The following is a 23,562-nucleotide window of genomic DNA, read 5'->3' as shown; positions in this document are numbered from 1 at the left end:
AAGACTTGCTGTTGGTTTGTCTTTTTCAAATGGATAGATATATTGTATTCGATTTTTCACTATAATGGAAATAAAGAAATATTCAAACATGTTTTGTGTGTCGCATGATGGTTTCCTGCACAGAGAACATTAGAATCATCTGCAGAAAACATTGATATGGAATAGCGTGAGTCACTGTTTTTAGTTGCAACTACATAATTGCCATATTATTTTTTGCTGTGTATTTACAGGAAAATAATGAACACCCTCTCGACCAATTATAATAGAGTATTCAGTCCAGTAGTGGTATAACGTTTTGCATTGCACTATTGTATTAGTTATTTATACAGTATTACATGATATAAACAGTATATAGAGTATCAAAMAATAATATATTTACGTAGCACGTCTCATTACTTCATTTATTGGACATACAGTTTTTTTTGTCAAACTTACATTTCATGAGAATCCATGTAAAGGAGCATTGCAACATGCATCAAATTTTCATTGCAGGCATTTAGTCACATAGAACGGGTTTATAAAAAGCATGTACAGCAAATGTAAATAATAATTGCACAAAAACCCTTATTCATGGTCCTTCCGGGTCAGATAGGAACAATTGTCACATGGTGGCTGTAAGTTCTTTTGGTATAATAATAAGAATAATAAGAATAATAATATTATTAAATGTAATCACAAATATGTGCCTCTCTTGCCAAGTGGACCAGTGAGAAAACCATGAGTCAAAATGTTTAATCTCTATATAACACACATTTTTATTCTGTGGGTGGTTTAAAGCTGCAGAGCTCATAGATGACCAGTTTAATATGATCAGGTTTAATACTGAGATGAACACTGATTTGTTGATATCTAGTTGTTCTTTGCAGGATTCAGCCATTATCAAAATACATCATATATACACAGATTAAATAGGTGGTTTGCTTTTAGTGTTTTTAAACACATCGTCTTGTGTTTTCTTTACATTTCCTGACATGGACAGCTCTAAAGTGACAAGCACGATGGTTAAGACCAACATGACATTTCCAAGAAACAGCTCAATGATAAAGACATTATTCCTCGATATACATTCATGTGGGAGAACATGAGTCCACAAAAGAATCAAACAAAAGTCCCCAAGTCTTCATGTGTGGCATTTACTCAGTCTCTCCATTTCTCAAAGATCATCACTGAGATTAATGGTTATGTGCACTGTCCTCATGTGGATGAGGTATATTTTAGTAGGCTGTAAGATATGCATCTCATTCATTTCAGCTCCCTGCTCAAACATCAACCTTAGCAATGCAGGATCTTGATGAAAGCTTTTCTGAACTCTATATTGAAAGTGGTGTATATGATGGGGTTCACCGCACTGTTCACATACCCCAGCCACGTGAACGCGTTATACATCTCCGCAGGAACCTTGCACGTGGTGCAGTGGGTGTTCAATATATGAGTAATGAAAAAAGGTAGCCAGCATATGATAAATACACCTAAAGAGAGAGAGAGAAGACAAAATGTGAAGATGTCGGAGAAACCAGCTATTACCGTGGTACTGGATTGATGTTGACATTGAATCATGTCCTGAAGTTAAACTTGATTAAAAAAAAAGTCCTTCTGATTGATGAAAATGAAAACCGTGTCCTTTTGCTGCAACATTGTCTGCCTCGCTGCCTGTAAGCTCTTTTCAAGTTAAGGATTACTAAGGGAATACAATATACCTATACAGGCCATCGGAAAACTACAGCTAGTAAAATAAATATATCAGCTACATTTTATCGAGTTCTCTTATTGCTTATGACGTGTGAAAGTAAAATAGACTTTACCCCAATGTTTGTATCCCTCCTCTCTCCTYAAAAGTTCAAACAGTACTTTCAAACATTCAACGTGGTATTCATGTTAACAACTTACCAAGGACTATGGCTAGCATTTGAGTGGCTTTCTTTTCCTTCTGTTGGGAGATCTTCCTCTTACTCATGAGAGCGGGTTGCTGCTTGATAGACGTCTGGGTTTTGCCGTTGGGTAAGGCCTCGGTCTGAAACACTTTGGCCACTTTGGGCACCACCGCCAGTATATCCTTCGAGTCGCTGTTCTTTTCCACTTTGAGGGAGCTCTCAGGCGGGGAGGGGGACACGGAGGTGGGGCTGGCGTTGGCCTTGGTTGGCGGGAGGAGCTGGTGGCTGACAGGCGTGGCGGTGGCATTGTCCACATTCTTCTGTTTCTGAGGGTTGCAATTGGTCACCTCGTCCAACTCCATGTCGTCCCCTTCGCGGGCCACCTCTTTGATGAAGATCTGCAGACAGAGGTCAACAACAATGTAGTAGTAGCAGTAATAGTAGTAGTAGTAGTAATACTAATAATAGAGCAGTAACTTCTATATCTTGCTTATGGGGAGAAATGGGAACGATAGAGGTGACACTGCGTTAACTGCCTTTGAAAGGAAATACATGTCCTTATGAGAGTTACTCTGTAAAAATAGCACAACAAATACTTGACGCACCACTTTTTTCTTGTTGACAGGGAAGCTCCCGTTAGGTTTCACAATCACAGTGCACAGCCTCACATCTCCTGGGTGACTGCACTTCTCCTGAAACAACAACAGGGGAGAGAAGCCGGCACACAGTCACTGCACAGGCACCAAATGGTCTCAGAGTCGCCGTTTGAGAGGGCACAATTCTAAAGAACAATTAACAAAATAAAACGGTAATTCTATTAAGCGTACACCGTTATTTGATTCCCATTCGAATCATTACATCCATAACACTCAACAGGGCAGAAATAAAAAGTTAAACTGACAATATTGTTTCAGAAATGGTTTATTGACTGTCAGTATAACAGTGATGAGGACTATTTTCCTTGCAATTGCCTAGTACTTTGTAAATTTATTTTCTCTTCTCTCTCCCTCCCCCACACCAAGACAAAAAGCATGCATGTACATGAGTAATGTACAGGGGTGAGAGAAATACGGCTTCTTTTCCTGTATTGATCCGCTTTAATGTCACTAAAATCAATATCCAGAAAAGGTCACTTAAAGGCACATTATAATTACTGTTGCATTTCACCTCTCCTTCTAATGTAGTATACCAATATAACATGGCCAAGGGATTGGGATTTGTTGTGTGAAATGACCAATTACAGCACAATATGTTGCTAATAATCTCAATGCACAAAAGATAACCCCCTTAAAAACACCTTAGGATAATTGCGTGTGCCCTTTTCATCCCAGCTAGAAAGCTCTCSTGTGTATTTCTTGCCTCCTCCTACAAGATCATTATCTACAGTTGAAGTCGGAAGTTTACATAGACCTTAGCCAAACACATTTAAACTCAGTTTTTCACAATTCCTGACATTTAATCCTAGTAAATATTCCGTTTTAGGTCAGTTAGGATCACCACTTTATTTTAAGAATATGAAATGTCAGAATAATAATAGAGATAATTATTTATTTCAGCATTTATTTATTTCATCACATTCCCAGTGGGTCAGAAGTTTACATACACACAATTAGTATTTGGTAGCATTGCCTTTAAATTGTTTAACTTGGATCAAATGTTTCAGGTAGCCTTCCACAAGCTTCCCACAATAAGTTGGGTGAATTTTGGCCCATTCCGCCTGACAGAGCTGGTGTAACTGAGTCAGGTTTSTAGGCCTCCTTGCTCGCACACGCTTTTTCAGTTCTGCCCACAATTTTTCTATGGGATAGAGGTCAGGGCTTTGTGATGGCCACTCCAATACCTTGACTTTGTTGTCCTTAAGCCATTTTGCCACAACTTTGGAAGTATGCTTGGGGTCATTGTCCATTTGGAAGACCCATTTGCGACCAAGCTTTAACTTCCTGACTGATGTCTTGAGATGTTGCTTCAGTATATCTACATAATGGTCCTGCCTCATAATGCCATCTATTTTGTGAAGTGCACCAGTCCCTCATGCAGCAAAGCACCCCCACAACATGATGCTGCCACCCCCGTGCTTCATGGATGGGATGGTGTTCTTTGGCTTGCAAGCCTCCCCCCTTTTCCTCCAAACATAACGATGGTCATTATGGCCAAACATTCTATTTTTGTTTCATCAGACCAGGGGACATTTCTCCAAAAAGTATGATCTTTGTCCCCATGTGCAGTTGCAAACCGTAGTCTGGCTTTTTATGGCAGTTTTGGAGCAGTGGCTTCTTCCTTGCTGAGCGGCCTTTCAGGTTATGTCGATATAGGACTTGTTTTACTGTGGATATAGATACTTTTGTACCRGTTTCCTCCAGCATCTTCACAAGGTCCTTTGCTGTTGTTCTGGGATTGATTTGCACTTTTCGCACCAAAGTACGTTCATCTATAGGAGACAGAATGTATCTCTTTCCTGAGCGGTATGACGGCTGTGTGGTCCCATGGTGTTAATACTTGCGTACTCTTGTTTGTACAGATGAACGTGGTACCTTCAGCCATTTGGAAATTGTTCCCAAGGATGAACCAGACTTGTGGAGGTCTACAATTTTATTTCTGAGGTCTTGGCTGATTTCTTTTGATTTTCCCATGATGTCGAGCAAAGAGGCACTGCATTTGAAGGTAGGCCTTGAAATACATCCACAGGTACACCTCCAATTGACTCAAATTATGTCAATTAGCCTATCAGAAGCTTCTAAAGCCATGATATAATTTTCTGGAATTTTCCAAGCTGTTTGAAGGCACAGTCAACTTAGTGTATGTAAACTTCTGACCCACTTGAATTGTGATACAGTGAATTATAAGTGAAATAATCTGTCCGTAAACAATTGTTGGAAAGATTACTTGTGTTATGCACAAAGTAGATGTCCTAACCGACTTGCCAAAACGATAGTTTGTCAACAAGAGATTTGTGGAGTGGTTGAAAAACGAGTTTTAATGACTCCAACCTAAGTGTATGTAAACTTCCGACTTCAACTGTATGTGTTTGGCCTCTCATGTGTGGGAAGAGAAAACACTTTATGGACAATATTTTGCTTCCTCCTGATAGATTACATTCTCCAAAAACACATGACGTGTTGTTGACAAAGTATTTAATTGAATTGGCTCTCCTAAGTGTGTCGAGCACTTCATTTTTGAAAAACATGATTTGCAGCCTAGTCACCTTTAACGTAACGCCTGTGTCGTGGTCGCCTGTCCCTTGACACGAGCGCTTTGTGTTCACCCGTTTTCGCCGCTTGCGAAGCACCACATAAATTTGCACGTAGACCAGCAGAGTGATGATGAAGGGAATGTAGAAGGACACAATGGAGGAGTACACCACAAAGGCCGGGTTGGCGATGATGCACAGGGACTCGTCGCGAGTCGCTAGGGAGGAAAACAAAATGACAGAAAACAACAATACTAGTCAAACGTACAGTGGCAAGAAAAAGTATGTGAACCCTTTGAAATGACCTGGATTTCTGCATAAATTGGTCATCAAAATTGATCTGATCTTCATCTAAGTCACAACAATAGACAGACATAGTGTGCTTAAACTAATAACACACAAATTATTGTATTTTTCTTGTCTACACTGAATACATCTTTTACARATTCACAGTGTAGGTTGGGGAAATTATGTGAACCCCTAGGCTAATGACCTCTCCAAAAGCTAATTGGAGTCAAGAGTCCACTAACCTGGAGTCCAATCAATGAAACAAGATTGGATATGTTGGAGCTGCCTTGCCGTATAAAAAAACTCACAAAATTTGAGTTTGCTATTCACAAGAAGCATTGCCTGATATGAACCATGCCTCAAACAAAAGAGAGCTCAGAAGACCTAAGATTAAGAATTGTTGACTTGCATAAAGCTGGAAAGGGTTACAAAAGTATCTCTAAAAGCCTTGATGTTCATCAGTCCACGGTAAGAGAAATTGTCTATAAATGGAGAAAGTTCAGTACTGTTGCTACTCTCCCTAGGAGGGGCCGTCCTGCAAAGATGACTGCAAGAGCACAGTGTAGAATGCTCAATGAGGTTAAGAAGAATCCTAGAGTGTCAGCTAAAGGCTTAAAGAAATCTCTGGAACAAAACACTAAACAAGAATTGTGTTCATGGAAGGACACCACAGAAGAAGCCACTACTGTCCAAAACAAAAACAAAAATTTAAAGTTTGCAAAAGTGCACCTGGATGTTCCACAGCGCTACTGGCAAAATATTCTGTAGACAGATGAAACTAAAGTTGAGTTGTTTGGAAGGAACACACAACACTGTGTGTGGAGAAAAAAAGGCACAGCACAACAACATAAAAACCTCATCCCAACTGTAAAGTATGGTGGAGGGAGCATTTGGGGCTGGACAGCTTGCTATCATCGACGGAAAAATGAATTCCCAAGTTTATCAAGACATTTTGCAGGAGAATGTTAGGCTATCTGTCCGCCAATTGAATCTCAACCGAAGTTGGGTGATGCAACAGGACAACGACCCAAAACACAGATGTAAATCAACAACAGAATGGCTTCAACAGAAGGCCAGTCAGAGTCCTGACCTCAACACGATTGAGATGCTGTGGTATGATTTCAAGAGAGCAGTTCACACCAGACATCCCAAGAATATTTCTGAACTGAAACAGTTTTGTAAGAGGAATGGTCCAAATTTCCTCCTGACCGTTGTGCAGGTCTGATCCACAACTACAGAAAACGTTTGGTTGAGGTTATTGTTGCCAAAAAAGGGTCAATCAGTTATTAGATCCAAGGGTTCACATACTTTTCCCCACCCTGCAKTGTGAATGTTTACACGGTGTGTTCAATAAAGACATGAAAACGTATAAGTGTTTGTGTGTTATTAGTTTAAGCAGACTGTTTGTCTATTGTTGTGACCTAGATGAAGATCAGATCCATTTTGTTGACCAATTTATGCAGAGATTCAGGTATCTCCAAAGGGTTTACATACTTTTTCTTGCCACTGTAAGTAAGGAGCCTTGCACGAGCGAACAGGAACAGCTCATTTGAGTAACAGTAATTCTCTGTAGCATGAAGCAGTTTGATGTACAAGTACAACCCCTGGACAGGACACTATTCTATTGCAGTCTTTTCCCCAATGTACCTCCATAATTCTGAGTGCCAAGCTGAGACGCATCGGGTACCATATAAACAGGCTTTGGTATGACACAGCCGATGAGCGGTCTCCCAACCTTTCAATCTCAGGGTGGGTACTCTAACCACAAGGCATCTGAGTTGGTCAAAACAGTGCAAAATACATAAAAAGGGACATTTTGGATGAATATACAGTCGTGGCCAAAAGTTTTTTGAGAATGACACAAATATTAATTTCCACAAAGTTTTCTGCTTCAGTGTCTTTAGATATTTTAGTCAGATGTTACTATGGAATACTGAAGTATAATTACATGCATTTCATAAGTGTCAAAGGCTTTTATTGACAATTACATGAAGTTGATGCAAAGAGTCAATATTTGCAGTGTTGACCCTTCTTTTTCAAGACCTCTGCAATCCGCCCTGGCATGCTGTCAATTAACTTCTGGGCCACATCCTGACTGATGGCAYCCCATTCTTGCATAATCAATGTTTGAAGTTTGTCAGAATTTGTGGGGTTTTGTTTGTCCACCTGCCTCTTGAGGATTGGCCACAAGTTCTCAATGGGATTAAGGTCTGGGGAGTTTCCTGGCCATGGACCCAAAATATCGATGTTTTGTTCCCTGAGCCACTTAGTTATCACTTTTGCCTTATGTCAAGGTGCTCCATCATGCTGGAAAAGGCATTGTTCATCACCAAACTGTTCCTGGATGGTTGGGAGAAGTTGCTCTCGGATAATGTGTTGGTACCATTCTTTATTCATGGCTGTGTTCTTAGGCAAAATTGTGAGTGAGCCCACTCCCTTGGCTGAAAAGCAATCCCACACATGAATGGTCTCAGGATGCTTTACTGTTGGCATGACACAGGACTGATGGTAGCGCTCACCTTGTCTTCTCCGGACAAGCTTTTTTCCGGATGCCCCAAACAATCGGAAAGGGGATTCAGAGAAAATGACTTTAGCCCAGTCCTCAGCAGTCCAATCCCTGTCCCTTTGGCAGAATATCAGTCTGTCCCTGATGTTTTTCCTGGAGAGAAGTGGCTTCTTTGCTGCCCTTCTTGACATCAGGCCATCCTCCAAAAGTCTCCGCCTCACTGTGCGTGCAGATACACTCACACCTGCCTGCTGCCATTCCTGAGAAAGCTCTGTACTGGTGGTTCCCCGATCCCGCAGCTGAATCAACTTTAGGAGACGGTCCTGGCGCTTACTGAGCTTTTTTGGGCGCCCTGAAGCCTTCTTCACAACAATTGAACCGCTCTCCTTGAAGTTCTTGATGCACCAATACATTTTTGATTTAGGTGCAATCTTACTGGCAGCAATATCCTTGCCTGTGAAGCCCTTTTTGTGCAAAGCATTGATGACGGCATGTGTTTCCTTGCAGGTAACCATGGTTGACAGAGGAAGAACAATGATTCCAAGCACCACCCTCCTTTTGAAGCTTCCAGTCTGTTATTCGAACTCAATCAGCATGACAGAGTGATTTCCAGCCTTGTCCTCGTCTACACTCACAGCTGTGTTAACGAGAGAATCACTGACATGATGTCAGCTGGTCCTTTTGTGGCAGGGCTGAAATGCAGTGGAAATGTTTTTGGGGAATTCAGTTCATTTGCATGGCAAAGAGGGACTTTGCAATTAATTGCAATACATCTGATCACTCTTCATAACATTCTGGAGTATATGCAAATTGCCATCATACAAACTGAGGCAGCAGACTGTGAAAATTAATATTTGTGTCATTCTCAAAACTTTTGGCCACGACTGTACTATGTGTTTGAAAGAGGAGCATTCAAACTAACCACCACACTGTTAACCCCCATTCACAGCAGTCATACAGTTTAGTATCACCTATCATTGCCAAATTGAGTCTACTCCTTAGTGCCGTGAAAGCCAAAACACAGCGGAAGCACTGTGCAATATCAAAGATTACAGTGCAGCAGAGCAAGGTAGCTCACAGTTCCTGCTATTACCTGTGTTATTTAGGCCAAACAACAGGGGGCATGATATCGCAAAGGACAGAACCCACACCACCGAGATCATAACAGTGACTCGTCGTCTGGAGCTGTAGCGCGTGTTGTACAGCATGGGCATGGCGACTGCTGTGTATCTGTTGTGGAAGGAAGCAGATGGGAGGAAAGACGAGGGAAAAAAACAGTAGGAATAGACAAACTGGCTTCTCTACTGCGCAGACTACACGTGGAGTGACAGACTACATCTTTCTCTATCTTCTCTTAGTAGGGACATCTGGGATGTATGGGTAGAAAAAAAGGTGGGTAAACACAGTAAACGCAAAAAAKCGCTAATTTAGCATAACAGGTAATGCTATTCAGGAAATAAAACGGTGCCTAAGGTGCATTAACCCTTGTGCATTAAATGTGTTTATATGAAATAACCCTCCACTACATCCCTGGTAGGGAACCTTATCAATTAACCTCTAGCCTGCTGTGTGACCTTATTAGTGAGTTAGTTGACATCCTTAGGAAGTAGAAATTCTCTAACAGACATACTTTACTGATTTCATTGTAATTTGGTTTGGAACCTTTAAGGTACGAAGCCGAAGGCGACTTAAGCGCTTAAAGCTATAATCCTTAGTTGCTACATACATTTTTGGACTTAGAAATMAATGATATAAAGCACCAGTCAAAAGTTTGGACACACCTACTCATTTAAGGGTTTTTCTTTATTTTGACAATTTTTTACATTGTAGAATAATGGCGAAGAAATCAAAACTATGAATTAACACATATGTAATCATGTAGTCACCCTAAAAATGTTAAACAAATGAATAAATATTTTAGATTTTAGATTCTTCAAAGTAGCCACCCTTTGCCTTGATGACAGCTTTGCACACTCTTGGCATTCTCTCAACCAGCTTCATAAGGAATCCAACAGTCTTGAAGGAGTTCCCACATATGCTGAGCACTTGTTGGCGGCTTTTTCTTCACTCTGCGGTCTAACTCATCCCAAACCATCTCAATTGGGTTGAGGTCGGGTGATTGTGGAGGCCAGGTCATCTAATGCAGCACTCCATCACTCTCCTTATTGGTCAAATAGCCCTTACACAGCTTGGAGGAGTGTTGGGTCATTGTTCTGTTGAAAAACAAATGATAGTCCCACTAAGCGCAAACCAGAAGGGATGGCGTATCGCTGCAGAATGCTGTGGTAGCCATGCTGGTTAAGTCTGCCTTGAATTGTAAATAAATCACAGATAGTGTCACCAGCAAAGCACTGCCACAGCATCACACCTCCRCCTCCATGCATCACGGTGGGAACCACACATGTGAAGATCATCCGTTCACCTACTCTGCGTCTCACAAAGACATAGCTGTTGGAACCAAAAATCTCAAATTTGGACTCATCAGACCAAAGGACAGATTTCCACCGGTCTAATGTCCATTGCTCGTGTTTCTTGGCTCAAGCAAGTCTCTTCTTCTTATTGGTGTCCTTTAGTAGTGGTTTCATTGCAGCAATTGCAGCAAGGCCTGATTCATACTGTCTCCTCTGAACAGTTGATGTTGAGATGTGTCTGTTACTTGAACTCTGTGAAGCATTTATTTGGGCTGCAATCTGAGGTGCAGTTAACTCTAATGAACTTTTCCTCTGCAGCAGAGGTAACTCTGGGTCTTCCTTTCCTGTGGCAGTCCTCATGAGAGCCAGTTTCATCATGATGGTTTTTGCGACTGCACTTGGATTGGATTGACTGACCTTCATGTCTTAAAGTAATGATGGACTGTCATTTCTCTTTGCTTATTTGAGCTGTTCTTGCCATAATATGGACTGGGTCTTTTACCAAATAGGGCTATCTTCTGTGTACTGACTGGCTCAAACGCACTAAGAAGGAAAGAAATTCCAAAACAAATATTTTTATTTGTTTAACTCTGCTTTGGTTACTAGATGATTCCATATGTGGTATTTCATAGTTTTGATGTCTTCACTATTTACCAAATAGGGCTATCTTCTGTATATCACCCCACAACACAACTGATTGGCTCAAACGCATTAAGAAGGAAAGAAATTCCACAAATTAACTTAAGGCACACCTGTTAGTTTAAATGGATTCCAGGTGACTACCTCATGAAGCTGGTTGAGATAATGCCAAGAGTGTGCAAAGTTGTCATCAAGGCAAAGGTTGGCTACTTTGAAGAATCTCAAATATATAATATATTTTCATATGTTTAACACTTTTTTGGTTATTACATMTTGTGTTATTTCATAGTTCTGATATCTTCGATATTATTCTACAATGTAGAAAATGTAAATAGTAAAGAAAAACCTTGGAATAAGTAGGTCTGTCCAAACTTTTGACTGGTACTGTACATAATAACCATTGATTCTTGAAAAATATTACTTATAAATGCCTTATGAGCTTAGTTCCATTATTGTACCCCATCAGAATCCCAAATTAGCTTGTTTTACTGCACTGTTTGTAAACAATGTAACTATAAACACCATATAGCTAAAAACACGGTAAAACTGTACATTTGATATCATGGAGGGTACAGTCCTTTCATCCATAGCTCTGTCTATGAATTTGAGACTGGTTATTGTTTCAATTAAGGACTCTAGCTTTATGGGTACTCTTTATTCAATAGTACAGATCACATGATTATCACAGGACTAATTGTTAATCACAGGACTATATACCCTCTTACTCTAAAATAAAGTATCTGTAGTATAAACAACTCCAAGATTTTCTGCACACATACTGAATGTGCAGACATTTTGTATTCAAATACAAATTACTTCAATAAATATTTAAATCAACTCTGAGTTATGTATTCACATAACCAAGGAGGTGTTCTGAACATGCATTTGAGTGACACAAAAATCAGTGAAGTGGAAAATCATTTAAAATGAAAAGTGGCGTACTGCATAGTCCATAAATAATGGCATTGGTATTCAATAGAAAGTACCAGCTGGGTTATGCAAGTAGGCCTTTTAGGCCCAGAGTCCAATGAATTTGCTTAAAGATTTTCACTGCAAATCCACAATGGCACCTGCCTCCAGCCAAGATTCAACAATTTCAAGAGCACTTACCGATCAATGCTGATGGCACAGAGATTGAGGATGCTTGCAGTGCACATCATGACATCTAGGGTGACAAAGATGTCACAGTGGATTTTACTAAACCTCCACTCTCCCACCACCTGAAAGGAAGATGTTCCAACATTTAGAGACAACAGAACAATTTGTTTTATCCCCCTCAAGCACTGACTCAAACACAGACTGTTTTACAGTTGCAGTTCAGTCAGATATTAAAAAGCACACCTTTCATGTTCCTGAATAAATGTTCTTATCTTTCCAGCTGTTCTCATGAATCTTCCAATGCCTGCTCCATTCACCATCAAACAATTCTAAAAACCTGTTTTCGCTTTGTCATTACTCGGTATTGTGTGTAGATTGATGAGGGGGAAAAAACGATTTAATKAATTTTAGAATAAGGCTGTAACGTAACAAAATGTGGAAAAAGTCAAGGGGTCTGAATACCTTCTGAATGCACTGTATTTACAGTATATACACACTGAGTGTATGCTGATRTTTCCATGACAGACTGACCTGGTGAATCCAGGTGAGAATTATGATCTGTTATTGATGTCCCTTGTTAAATCAACTTCAAATCAGTGTAGATGAAGGGGAGGAGACAGGTTAAAGAAGGATTTTTAAGCCTTGAGATAATTGAAACATGGATTGTGTACATGTGCCATTCAGATGGTGAATGGTTAAGATAAAATATTTAAGTGCCTTTGAACGGGGTATGGTAGTAGGTGTCAGGCACACTGGTTTGAGTACGTCAAGAACTGCAACGCTACTGGGTTTTTGACGCTTAACAGTTTCCAGTGTGTATAAAGAATGGTCCACCACCCAATGGACATTCAGCCAACGGCAGCCCAGTTGTCGAAAATGTGTCATTGATTAAAAAGGACAAAGGAGACAGACACAAATTGTGCAGAGCAACAGAGGGGCTACAGTTAGTCAACTAACAGTCAAGAACAACATTGCTGCCCAAAGACCCATAAAAGAAAGCACAATTCGTTGTACATTGACACAAATGGGTTATGGCAGCCGATAACCTGACAGACTTCCACTTCTTTCAGCAAAAAATACAAGACTCTGCGGTTGCAGTGGGCTCAGGAACGAAAACACGGGAGAATATCGAAAAACATTGCCTGGTCTGATGAATCTCGGTTCCTGCTGTTTCACGCAGATGGGAGGACTAGGGTATGGAGAAAACCACGAGTACATGTATCCATCACGCAAGGGGTCAACATTGCAGGCTGGTGGTGGTGGTGTGAGGTGTGTTTTTATGGCACACATTTGGGCCCCTTGATAAAAGTGGAGCAATGTTTGAATGCCACGGGATATCTGAACAACATTGCCATCGGGTGCATCCCTTCAAGGCAGCGAGGATTGTCCAGAAATGGTTCCACAAATATGACAGTGAATTTAGCTTATTGCAGTGGCCTGCCCAGTCACCAGATCTCAATTCAATTGCATCTGTGGGATGAGATGGAACAAGCTATCCACTACTAGCCAACTTGACAACTGTGGGAAGCATTAGAGTCAACATGGTCCAGCATCCCTGTGGAACGCTTTTGACACCTTGTAGAGTCCATGCCCCGACAAATTGAGTCTGTTCTGAGGGAAAAAGGGGGAATTGCAAGTCAAAATTAGGAAGGTGTTCCTAGTGTTTAGTATACTCAGTGTATATTACCTCAGTGGCAAGTTTATTAGGTACAGCCAACTAGTACTGGGTCAGATCCCCTTTTGCCTCCAGAAGTTATCACTTTTTCTATTTATTCCTTATGTTATTTTTATTGATATATATATATATTTGTATTTTTTCTACCATTTCTATTTTTTTATTATTATTGTTGGGGAGGTCCCGTAAGTAAGCATTTCTCTGTTGTTTACGTAGCACGCGACAAATACAATTCAATTTGAACAGCCTTAATTCTTCGGAGCATGGATTGATTCTATTTTCCATCATTTCTCAATGGTATCAAGGGACCTAACGTGTGCCAGGAAAACATTCCCCACACCATTACACAACCAGCATGTACCATTGGCATCAGGCAGTATGGTGCCATGGACTCATGCTGCCTACGCCAAATCCTGACTCTGCAATCAGCATGACGCACAGGAACTGGGATTTGTCAGAACAGGCAATGTTTTTCCACTCCTCAATTGTCCAGTGTTGGTGATCTCGTGCCCACTGGAGCCCGGTGTGGTCGTCTGCTGTAATAGCATATCCGTGACAAGGACCGACGAGTTGTGCATTCCGAGATGCCGTTCTGCACACCACTGTTGTATTGAGCCGTTATTCGCCTGTCTGCGGCCAGCCTGTTAGCCTGCACGATTCTTGCCATTCTCCTTCAACCTCAACGAGCTGTTTTCGGCCCATAGGACTGCCGCTGACTGGATGTTTTCTGTTTGTTGCACCATTGTTGATAAACCCTAGACATTGTTGTGTGTGAAAAGCCAAGGAATCTGGCCATTTCTGAGATACTGGAACCGGCGCAGCAGGCACAGACGATCATACAGTCCCACGCTCAATGTCTCTTAGGTCACTCGTTTTGCCCATTCTAAAGTGCAATCGAACAGTAACAGAATGCCTTGATGTGTGTTTATATAGCAAGCAAACCGTTGCGAACGGGGTGGTGTACCTAATAAACTGGCCACTGAGTGAATGTATGCACACACACAACTGGTCAAAAGTTTTAGAACGCCAACTCATTCAGGGGTTTTTCTTTATTTTTACTATTTTCTACATTGTAGAATGATAGTAAAGGCATCAAAACATATGGAATCATGTAGTAACCAAAAAAGTATTTTATATTTGAGATTATTCAAATAGCCACCCTTTGTATTGATGACAGCTTTGCACACTAGAAATTCTCTCAACCAGCTTCACATGGAAGGCTTTTCCAAAAGTCTTGAAGGAGTTCCCACATATGCTGAGCACTTGTTGGGTGCTTTTCCTTCACACTTTTTTGGTTACTACATGATTCCATATGTGTTATTTCATAGTTTGATGTCTTCACTATTATTCTACAACGTAGAAAGTATGAAAAATAAAGAAAAACCCTTGAATGAGTAGGTGTTCTAAAACTTTTGACCGGTAGAGTGTGTGACATATATATAATATATATATATATATATATAATATATATATATATATAATATATATATATATAAAAAAAAGCGGTAGAGATACTCTTAAATGATCGGCTATGGAAAGCCAACTGACATTTACTCCTGATTATTATTTGACCATGCTGGTCATTTATGAACATTTGAACATCTTGGCCATGTTCTGTTATAATCTCCACCCGGCACAGCCAGAAGAGGACTGGCCACCCCTCATAGCCTGGTTCCTCTCTAGGTTTCTTCCTAGGTTTTGGCCTTTCTAGGGAGTTTTTCCTAGCCACTGTGCTTCTACACCTGCATTGCTTGCTGTTTGGGGTTTTAGGCTGGGTTTCTGTACAGCACTTCGAGATATTAGCTGATGTACGAAGGGCTATAAAAAATAAACTTGATTTGATTTGATATATATATATTGTAGCAGGCTCAATAACGCACCAGTAGCACAACTAGAATGCAAATGGGGAGTTTATTAGGGATCTTTGTACACTGGGGAAAAGGGGGGAATTCAACTATTTGACCGTACACAAACCGGTCTCGTTGTCCGTTCCGTTCTCCAGGGGTAATCCTAAAACTCGGATCTTCAGCCAATCCTGTTCGGTACATAAGGGGGGTAAACAGACAGTCCAGGTCACAAGGGGTAAACACACAGATATTGCTCTCTCTTCTCCCACTCTTCATCACGCACGCTTTGCTCTCCATTCTCTTCCCCTTTGTGCAGGCTGCTTCCTATTTTATCCCCCAAGCACTCCCTGGCTTAATGATCCACAGTCTCGCCTCGTTGGGGCAGGAAGTCCATATAAGACTTGGGCGTGGAGCCAGCGGGCTGCAAGATATCTCCCTTCAATAATCACTCCCCTCACCTCTCCCTGCCGTCTGCCCCACACACACCCCAGAGGGGCGGTCCAGCTCCCTAGAGCATCCCTTCTGGAGAGGGCGTCGGCATTTCCATGGCTGCACCTGATCTGTGGATGACAGAGAAAGCAAAGGGCTGTAAGGATAGGAACCAGCGGGTGACCCGGGCGTTACTGTCCTTATTCCGTGACATCCAAACCAGTGGTGCATGGTCCGTTATGAGGGTGAAGTGCCGTCCCAATAAGTACTACTTCAGCGTTTCCAGCGCCCACTTGATCACTAGATATTCTTTCGCCACAGTGMAATATCTTTGTTCCCACGGCAACAGCTTCCGGCTAATGTACATGACTGGGTGTTCCTCACCTTCTTGTAGCTGTGACAGGACGGCACCCATCCGTTTCGGACACATCGGGCTGTACCACCAGTGGTTTGGAGAAGTCCAGGGTCACCAGCACGGGTCCAGAACATAGTTCTCCCTTTAAGTCCTGGAAGACTTTCTCCGTCTCCTCGGTCCACGTCAGTTGAGCGGGCAGACGGCTCCTGGACAGATCTGTCAGGGGGCTGGCTAGGGAGGCAAAGTGGGGAATAAATCTCCGGTAATAACTAGTCAACTCCACAAACGTGCGTAGCTGCTTCTTGGTGAGGGGGCGGCGCTAGTCCCGAATCGCCTCCACTTTCTTCACCTGGGGTTTGACACATCCCCTCGCGATCGTGTACCCCAGGTACTCAGTCTCCCGCAGGCCGAGCCGACATTTCTTTGGGTTTGCTGTTAGCCCCGCCTCCCGTAAGGCTTGCAGTACCGCGCTCAGCTGTTTTAGATGTGTCTCCCACGGATCACAATATTGTCAATGTATGCCGCCGCGTACTCCCGATGGGGTCGGAGAACCCAGTCCATCAACCTCTGGAAGGTGGCCGGGGCACCGTGCAGCCCAAAGGGCAGCTTCTTGTAATGGAACAGCCCATCCGGGGTGGCGAAAGCAGTTTTCTCCAGTGTCTCGGGAGTTAAGGGCAACTGCCAATAACCCTTCGTCAGCTTGAGCGTGCTGATAAATCAGGCGGTCCCTAGCCGTTCGATTAATTCATCAACTCGGGGCATGGGGTAGGTGTCGAACTTTGAGATTTCATTTACCTTTCTAAAATCATTACAGAAGCGAATGGTGCAGTCTGGTTTCGGCTCCAACACTATGGGGCTGCACCACTCACTATGCGACTCTTCGATTAGATCAGCTTTCAACATCGTTTTTATCTCGGTCCTGACAGCCTCTCTCGTTGCTTCCGGTATGCGATAAGGTCTGCGGTAAGGTTTTCCCGGGTTCGGTGATGATGCTGTGTCAGATCGGTGTGTCCTGATTCACTGGAGAACACCTCCTGGTTTTGGCCGACCAACTCCTTCAGCTCCTGCTTCTGTGCTTGGCTCAGCTGCTCCTCAGTGGCACATCTGCCCGGCTTGGTCTCTGTGGTAACCTTCTTCGGGGGAAATAGAGTAGAGTGCATCACGTGTGCATCACACTCCATTTCTTTAGCAAATTCACATGCTAAATCTGGGTTAAAACTTCTTAAGGCTAGGGGGCAGTATTTTGACGTAACCTAAGTAAACTGACCAAAGWAAGCGTGCCCAAAGTAAACTCGCTGTTACTCAGGCCCAGAAGCGAAGATATGCATATAATTGGTAGATTGGATAGAAAACACACAAGTTTTTTAAACTTTTAAAATAATGTCTGTGAGTAAAACAGAACTGATTTGGCAGGCGAAACCCAGAGGACAAACTCTCCAGGGATTTCTTTTTTTAGGTCATAGGATTTCCCAATGGTTTTCTATGGGAAACCCTATTTATGAGGAACCTGGTTGCAGTTCCTATGGCTTCCACTAGATGTCAACAGTCTTGAGAAATTGGTTGATGTTTTCCTTTTGAGAAATGAAGAAGTAGTGCTATTCATTCCATGTGTCACTCTGAAGGTCCCTACTATTTTGGTGCGCGTGAACAGGAAAGCTCTTCGTGTTATTTTTCTTCGGTATTGGAAACAGATTATCCCGTCTTAAATTTTATCGATTATTTACATTTTAGGATACCTGAGGTTGGATTAGGAACATTGTTTGAAATGTTTGGACCAACTTTACAGGTAACTTATTAGATACTTTGTAGGCATGTTGGGCGAGTTGAAACCGGTATATTTCTGAATCAAACGGCCCAAATAAATGGACATCTTTGGGACATAAAGGACATTATCGAACAAAAGCACCATTTATGATGTTTCTGGGATATTTTGGAGGGCCAACAGAAGAAGATCTTCAAAGGTAAGGCATTAATTATATCACCATTTCGGACTTTTGTGGCGCACCTGCCTGGTTGAAATATGTTTTGCATGGTTTTGTATGCAGGGCGCTGTCCTCAGATAATCGCATGGTCTGCTTTCGCCGTAAAGCCTTTCTGAAATCTGACACAGCGGCTGGATTAACAAGAAGTTAAGCTTTATTTCGATGTTTTACACTTATATTTTCGTGAATGTTGAATATTGATATTCCTGTAGTTTGAATTTGGCGCTATGCAATTTCACTGGATGTTGTCAAATCGATCCCGCTAAAGGGATTGGCGCGTGAAGGGATCACTAAGAGGTTAAATGCCTAAGTCSCGGCTGTCTGACCCTATAGTTAACTTCACCCACCTTCTCAATGACTTCGTATGGCCCATTCCATCGGTCCAAAAACGTACATTCTGAGGTGGGGAACAACACTTTGTCTCCTGGCTGGAAGTCCCTTCGTTGTGCTCCTCTGATGTACACCTGCGCTTGGGCCTCCTGCATGTGTTTCTGTACCAGGGGCCACAGGGTTGCCATGTGGTCTCTCAAGTCTTCCACGTGCTCCACCAAAAGCGTGCCTTGATCCTGTCTAAGGTCTTCTACACCCATAGGTGAGCCCCAAGAAGGTTGGAGTGCGCCAACTGCAGGACAGATGGTACAAAGGGACGGGGCACCAACAACAACTCCATACATTCGTCATTCTTCTTCACGACCTGACATAGCAACTTTTTCTTTATAGAAAAATGGGGCATCGCCTCGTTGGGGCAGGAAGTCCATATAAGGCTCGGGGGTGGAGCCAGCGGGCTGCAACATATTTCCCTTTAATAACCACTCCCCTCACCCCTGTTCAAGCCACAAATATATATATATTTTGAGACACTGATGACCTTTGCAATCATATACCTATGTGAGAGTGGATTCTCGGCCATCACTAGCATGAAAACTAAATACAGGCACAGACTGTGTGTGGAAAATGATTTAAGACTGAGACTCTCCAATACAACCCAACATTGCAGAGTTATGTGCATCCTTTCAAGCATACCCTTCTCATTAACCTGTGGTGAGTTATTCACAATTTCCGATGAACAAATAAGGTTTTATATGTAAGATGGTTAAATAAAGAGCAAAAATATTGATTATTTGTACATTATTATTTGTGCCCTGATTATTATTTGTGCCCTTTGTCACTTCCCACCAGCCGGTTTGTGACAAACTCACACTCATTCTTATGTTTAATAAATGTATCGTATAGTGTGTGTGTGGCAGGCTTACAATGATGGCAAAAAACAACATTTGAGAGTGCGCTGACCCTTGCACCAGAGGGGGTAGGCAGCTGGAGGTTGAATGTTTGAAGGGGTACGGGACTATAACAAATTTGGGAACCACTGTTCTAGACGATTCGGTGCATTGAACTTTGTGGCAACAGTTTGGGGAAGGCCCATTCCTGTTTCAGCATGACAATGCCCCCGTGCACAAAGTGAGGTCCATACAGAAATGGTTGGTGTGGAAGAACTGGCCTGCATTGAGCCCTGACATCAACCACATTGAACACCTTTGGGATGAATTGGAACGCCAAGTTCCAGGCCTAATCGCAAAACCTCACTAATGCTCTTGTGGCTGAATGGAAGCAAGTCCCCACCGCAATGTTCCAACATCTAGTGGAAAGCCTTCCCCTAAAAAAGTGGAGGCTGTTATATCAGCAAAAGCAGGGACCAATTCCATATTAATGCCCATGGTTTTGGAATGAGATGTTCGACGAGCAGGTGTCCGCATACTTTTGGTCATGACCGAGAGAGAGAGAGAGAGATTTTAATAACGAGTAGCCGATGCTTCTACTTCATTCCCAAGACCCTGATGAACCCATTCGTATTCACAAACCACCTCCACTCTCTACATGAACAGGTCTGCCATGGTCTAGCTACTAGCTAATATCCCTGCATGACTGACAGTGCGCTTCGAAGCCTGCCCATCGTTGCAGATCCTAAGCCTTTCCCCTGCACCACTACTGCTTTGCTTCTCACTCAATCATATTGGAGTCGTCAAGCTCAGCGATATCTGCATCTCACCTTTTTTCTTTTTTTTTAAACAGCCAGAACTGCGAAGCCGCTCTCACGGAGACCTGTCTGATTAATCTCTGTCCTGAGGCAGTGTGTTATTAATTATGCCAAGCTCAGGCTTGAAGAGGGTTATGTCTTTGCTCCTGGTTGTCAGTCTGCAGCCCTGCCAGTGATTAAAGAATGATCTGACAAACCTAATGAGAGACTCTTTCTACCAGGCTCCACAAATCAGCCTACTAACACACCTCCCTAACTGGTGGGAATGGAGGTCATTCTGAACACCCATAGACATCATGGTCAGGGCTTATTGGAAACATAGATCTACCTTCACCATGATATAAGTGATGCTGGAAAATGCTGGATTGATTTGGCCGAGGACTGCCCCTGACGTCGGTGACATCGTAAAATAAAACGCAGCGAGAAATCCAATTGCTATGTTAATGTCGACTGCGGCCCGATACATATTTTCTGATTTAGTCCGGATGTTTTGTTTTTCTCATTTTGCGTGGGGATTGTACACTAGATATCACGCTCTCTCAGAAATGTCAACATTTCGTTTGCTATCTGCACAGACACTTTGTTTAACATACGGGGAGGCTGGCAGGGAGGAAAGAGGCTAAGCTCTTTCCCAGCTGCTCATCAAAGCCAATAAACATCGGAAGACCTAAGGTCATCTAGCATATGTCAAGAAGAGGCTCTTAATATACCACATTTGGCATGGTCGAACTAAGGCGTAACATATTCATAATTAATGCAAATGTAGCATTTAGCGAGAAAGGGCAACAGTGCTCCTGCAGCAGACTGTGACCAACACATTACCACAGCTTGTTGTTAGACTAGGAAGATCAATTAACCTGAACAAGATCTCAGCAAGATGAAAACAAATAGACAACGGTCACGCAGCAAATTACAATGTTCTCCCGGGAGAGGGACGATAATCCAAAACACGGCATTGTAATAACAAAAGATCAACGTGTTTATTTTCGTTGTGTCGAAGCATAATCCTACATGACATCTCTTTTCTCTGCTAGAAATCAAACGTTTCATGAGTGTGAATCATCCCAAAAAATCCACCCGTTTCACTTAAGGGCAGTGCTTATTCTCATGCTAACAATAAGCCCTTGTAATGTTGCCAAGCTGCAGCCTACTGCATACAATTGAGAGGCCCATTTGAAGGGAGCTGAGGGTCACTGTGGAAAGGTTGTGTAATGAGTTAGCCTACTGTATGTGGCATTTCTCAACTTTTAGTCAGATGTAGCCTAGCGGTTTAGAGCGTTGGGACAGTAACTAAAAGGTCGCTGGTTTGAATCGCCGAGCCAACTACATGAAAAATCTGTCAATGTGCCCTTGAGCAAGGCACTTAACCCTGATTGCTCCTGTAAATTGCTCTGGATAAGAGCATCTGCAAAATGACAGATTTTTAAATGTAAGTAGACCAGAGGAGAATTATTGGGGATTTCTTGGATGCTAGAGCAAGAGATCAAGTCACAGTTTTTCTCCAGAGCACACGACAGACTATAATTTTAGAGTGTAACTTGATAGCCCTGGTAATCAGGAGGCAGGCTCATTGACACACACATAGGAGGATTATTTTGCTGCAGTCTTGGATAGCCTCTCACGTCACTGGCCAAAGACCACGGTAAGAAATGACATCCTAACACAGCGAGGTAAGCCAAGGAGTTTTTCCTCCGAAACCTGTACTACTTCCTGCTCTCAATTGATTTGCTGGAATGAGGTTATTGTATTGCTGCCCAAGGCTACCGTTCTGCTGTTTTACGTCGCAAATGTCACTGGGCATTGATTCAACCTTACGTGGTTTACACAGCACACACCTAGATCACACAAGACAGTTTTAAAAGTCACATCACAAAATAATACATAATAATTCACCAATGTTGTCTAACCTAGCTATAGCTGGGAAATGAGTACATACACTACCATTCAAAAGTTTGGGGTCACTTAGAAATGTCCTTGTTTTTGACAGAAAAGCAAATTTTCTGTCCATTAAAATAACATCAAATTGATCAGAAATACATTGCTAATGTTGTAAATGACTATTGTAGCTGGAAACGGCAGATTTTTTAATGGAATATCTACATAGGCCCATTATCAGCAGCCATCACGTTGTGTTATCCTTTTAAAATGATAAACTTGGATTAGCTAATTGATCATTAGAAAACCCTTTTGCAATTATGTTAGCACAGCTGAAAACTGTTGTTCTGATTAAAGAAGCAATACAACTGGCCTTCTTTAGACTAGGTGAGTATCTGGAGCATCAGCATTTGTGGGTTCGATTACAGGTTCAAAATGGCCAGAAACAAAGACCTTTCTTCTGAAACTCGTCAGTCTATTCTTGTTCTGAGAAATGAAGGCCATTCCATGCGAGAAATTGCCAAGAAACTGAAGATCCCGTACAGCGCTGTGTACTACTCCCTTCACAGAACAGCGCAAACGGGCTCTAACCAGAATAGAAAGAGGAGTGGGAGGCCCCGGTGCACAACAGAGCAAGAGGACAAGTACACATTTACAAATTATCTTTGAAAGACAGGGTCCTGAAAAAGGGACGTTTCTTTTTTTGCTGAGTTTAGATAGCTTTGTAGGTACAGTGCCATTTATTTTCATGATGTGAATTTATTAATTTCCTCACTTTGCTCAAACTTAATCGTCTGACCTCCTGTATACAGTAGACATTTGATCAACATTACAGCCTATTTGCTACAGTGATAACTTTTTTATTGAGTGACTGATTGAACTGTGAGTTATAATATGCAATGCTATTGTCACGTTCCTGACCTATTTTCTGTTGTTTTGTATGTGTTAGTCGGTCAGGGCGTGAGTGTGGGTGGGCATTTCTATGTTTTGTGTTTCTATGTTTAGGTCTTGTAATCAGCCTTATATGGTTCTCAATCAGAGACAGGTGTTTGACGTTTTCCTCTGATTGAGAACCATATATAGGTTGGCTGTTCACACTGTTTGTTTGTGGGTGATTGTCTCCTGTGTCTTTCGTGTCTGTGTATGTGCACCACACGGGACTGTTTTGGCTGTTCATTCGTTTGATGTAGTCTGTTCCTGTCCGTGAGTTCTGCGTGTAGTTATGTAAGTTCCATGTTCAGGTTTTCGTCTACGTCGTTTTCTTATTTTGTAATTTTCCAAGTGTTTTCGTGTTCGTCTTTGTATTTCAAATAAATTCATTTATGTCTACATACCTCGCTGCGTATTGGTCCACCGATCCTTCT

General features: G+C 42.1%; 1 protein-coding gene across 1 annotated transcript in view; it reads right to left on the bottom strand.

Moving 5' to 3' along the window:
* Window positions 1-387: 387 nt before the first annotated feature.
* LOC111960561 (D(2)-like dopamine receptor) overlaps window positions 388-23,562 on the bottom strand; it is a 41,685-nt gene continuing 18,510 nt past the window's right edge. Inside the window, exons 3-8 of the mRNA XM_023982609.2 lie at window positions 12,013-12,122; window positions 8,946-9,082; window positions 5,074-5,276; window positions 2,477-2,563; window positions 1,888-2,269; window positions 388-1,469 (exon numbers count right to left, since the gene is read on the bottom strand). Of these exons, the coding sequence (XP_023838377.1) occupies window positions 1,273-1,469; window positions 1,888-2,269; window positions 2,477-2,563; window positions 5,074-5,276; window positions 8,946-9,082; window positions 12,013-12,122 (1,116 nt within the window). The 3' untranslated portion in view covers window positions 388-1,272. The remainder of the gene's footprint in view (window positions 1,470-1,887; window positions 2,270-2,476; window positions 2,564-5,073; window positions 5,277-8,945; window positions 9,083-12,012; window positions 12,123-23,562) is intronic.

This window comes from Salvelinus sp. IW2-2015, linkage group LG4p (assembly GCF_002910315.2).
Source record: "Salvelinus sp. IW2-2015 linkage group LG4p, ASM291031v2, whole genome shotgun sequence".
NCBI lineage: Eukaryota > Metazoa > Chordata > Actinopteri > Salmoniformes > Salmonidae > Salvelinus > Salvelinus sp. IW2-2015.
This window is presented reverse-complemented; position numbering and strand designations above follow the sequence as displayed.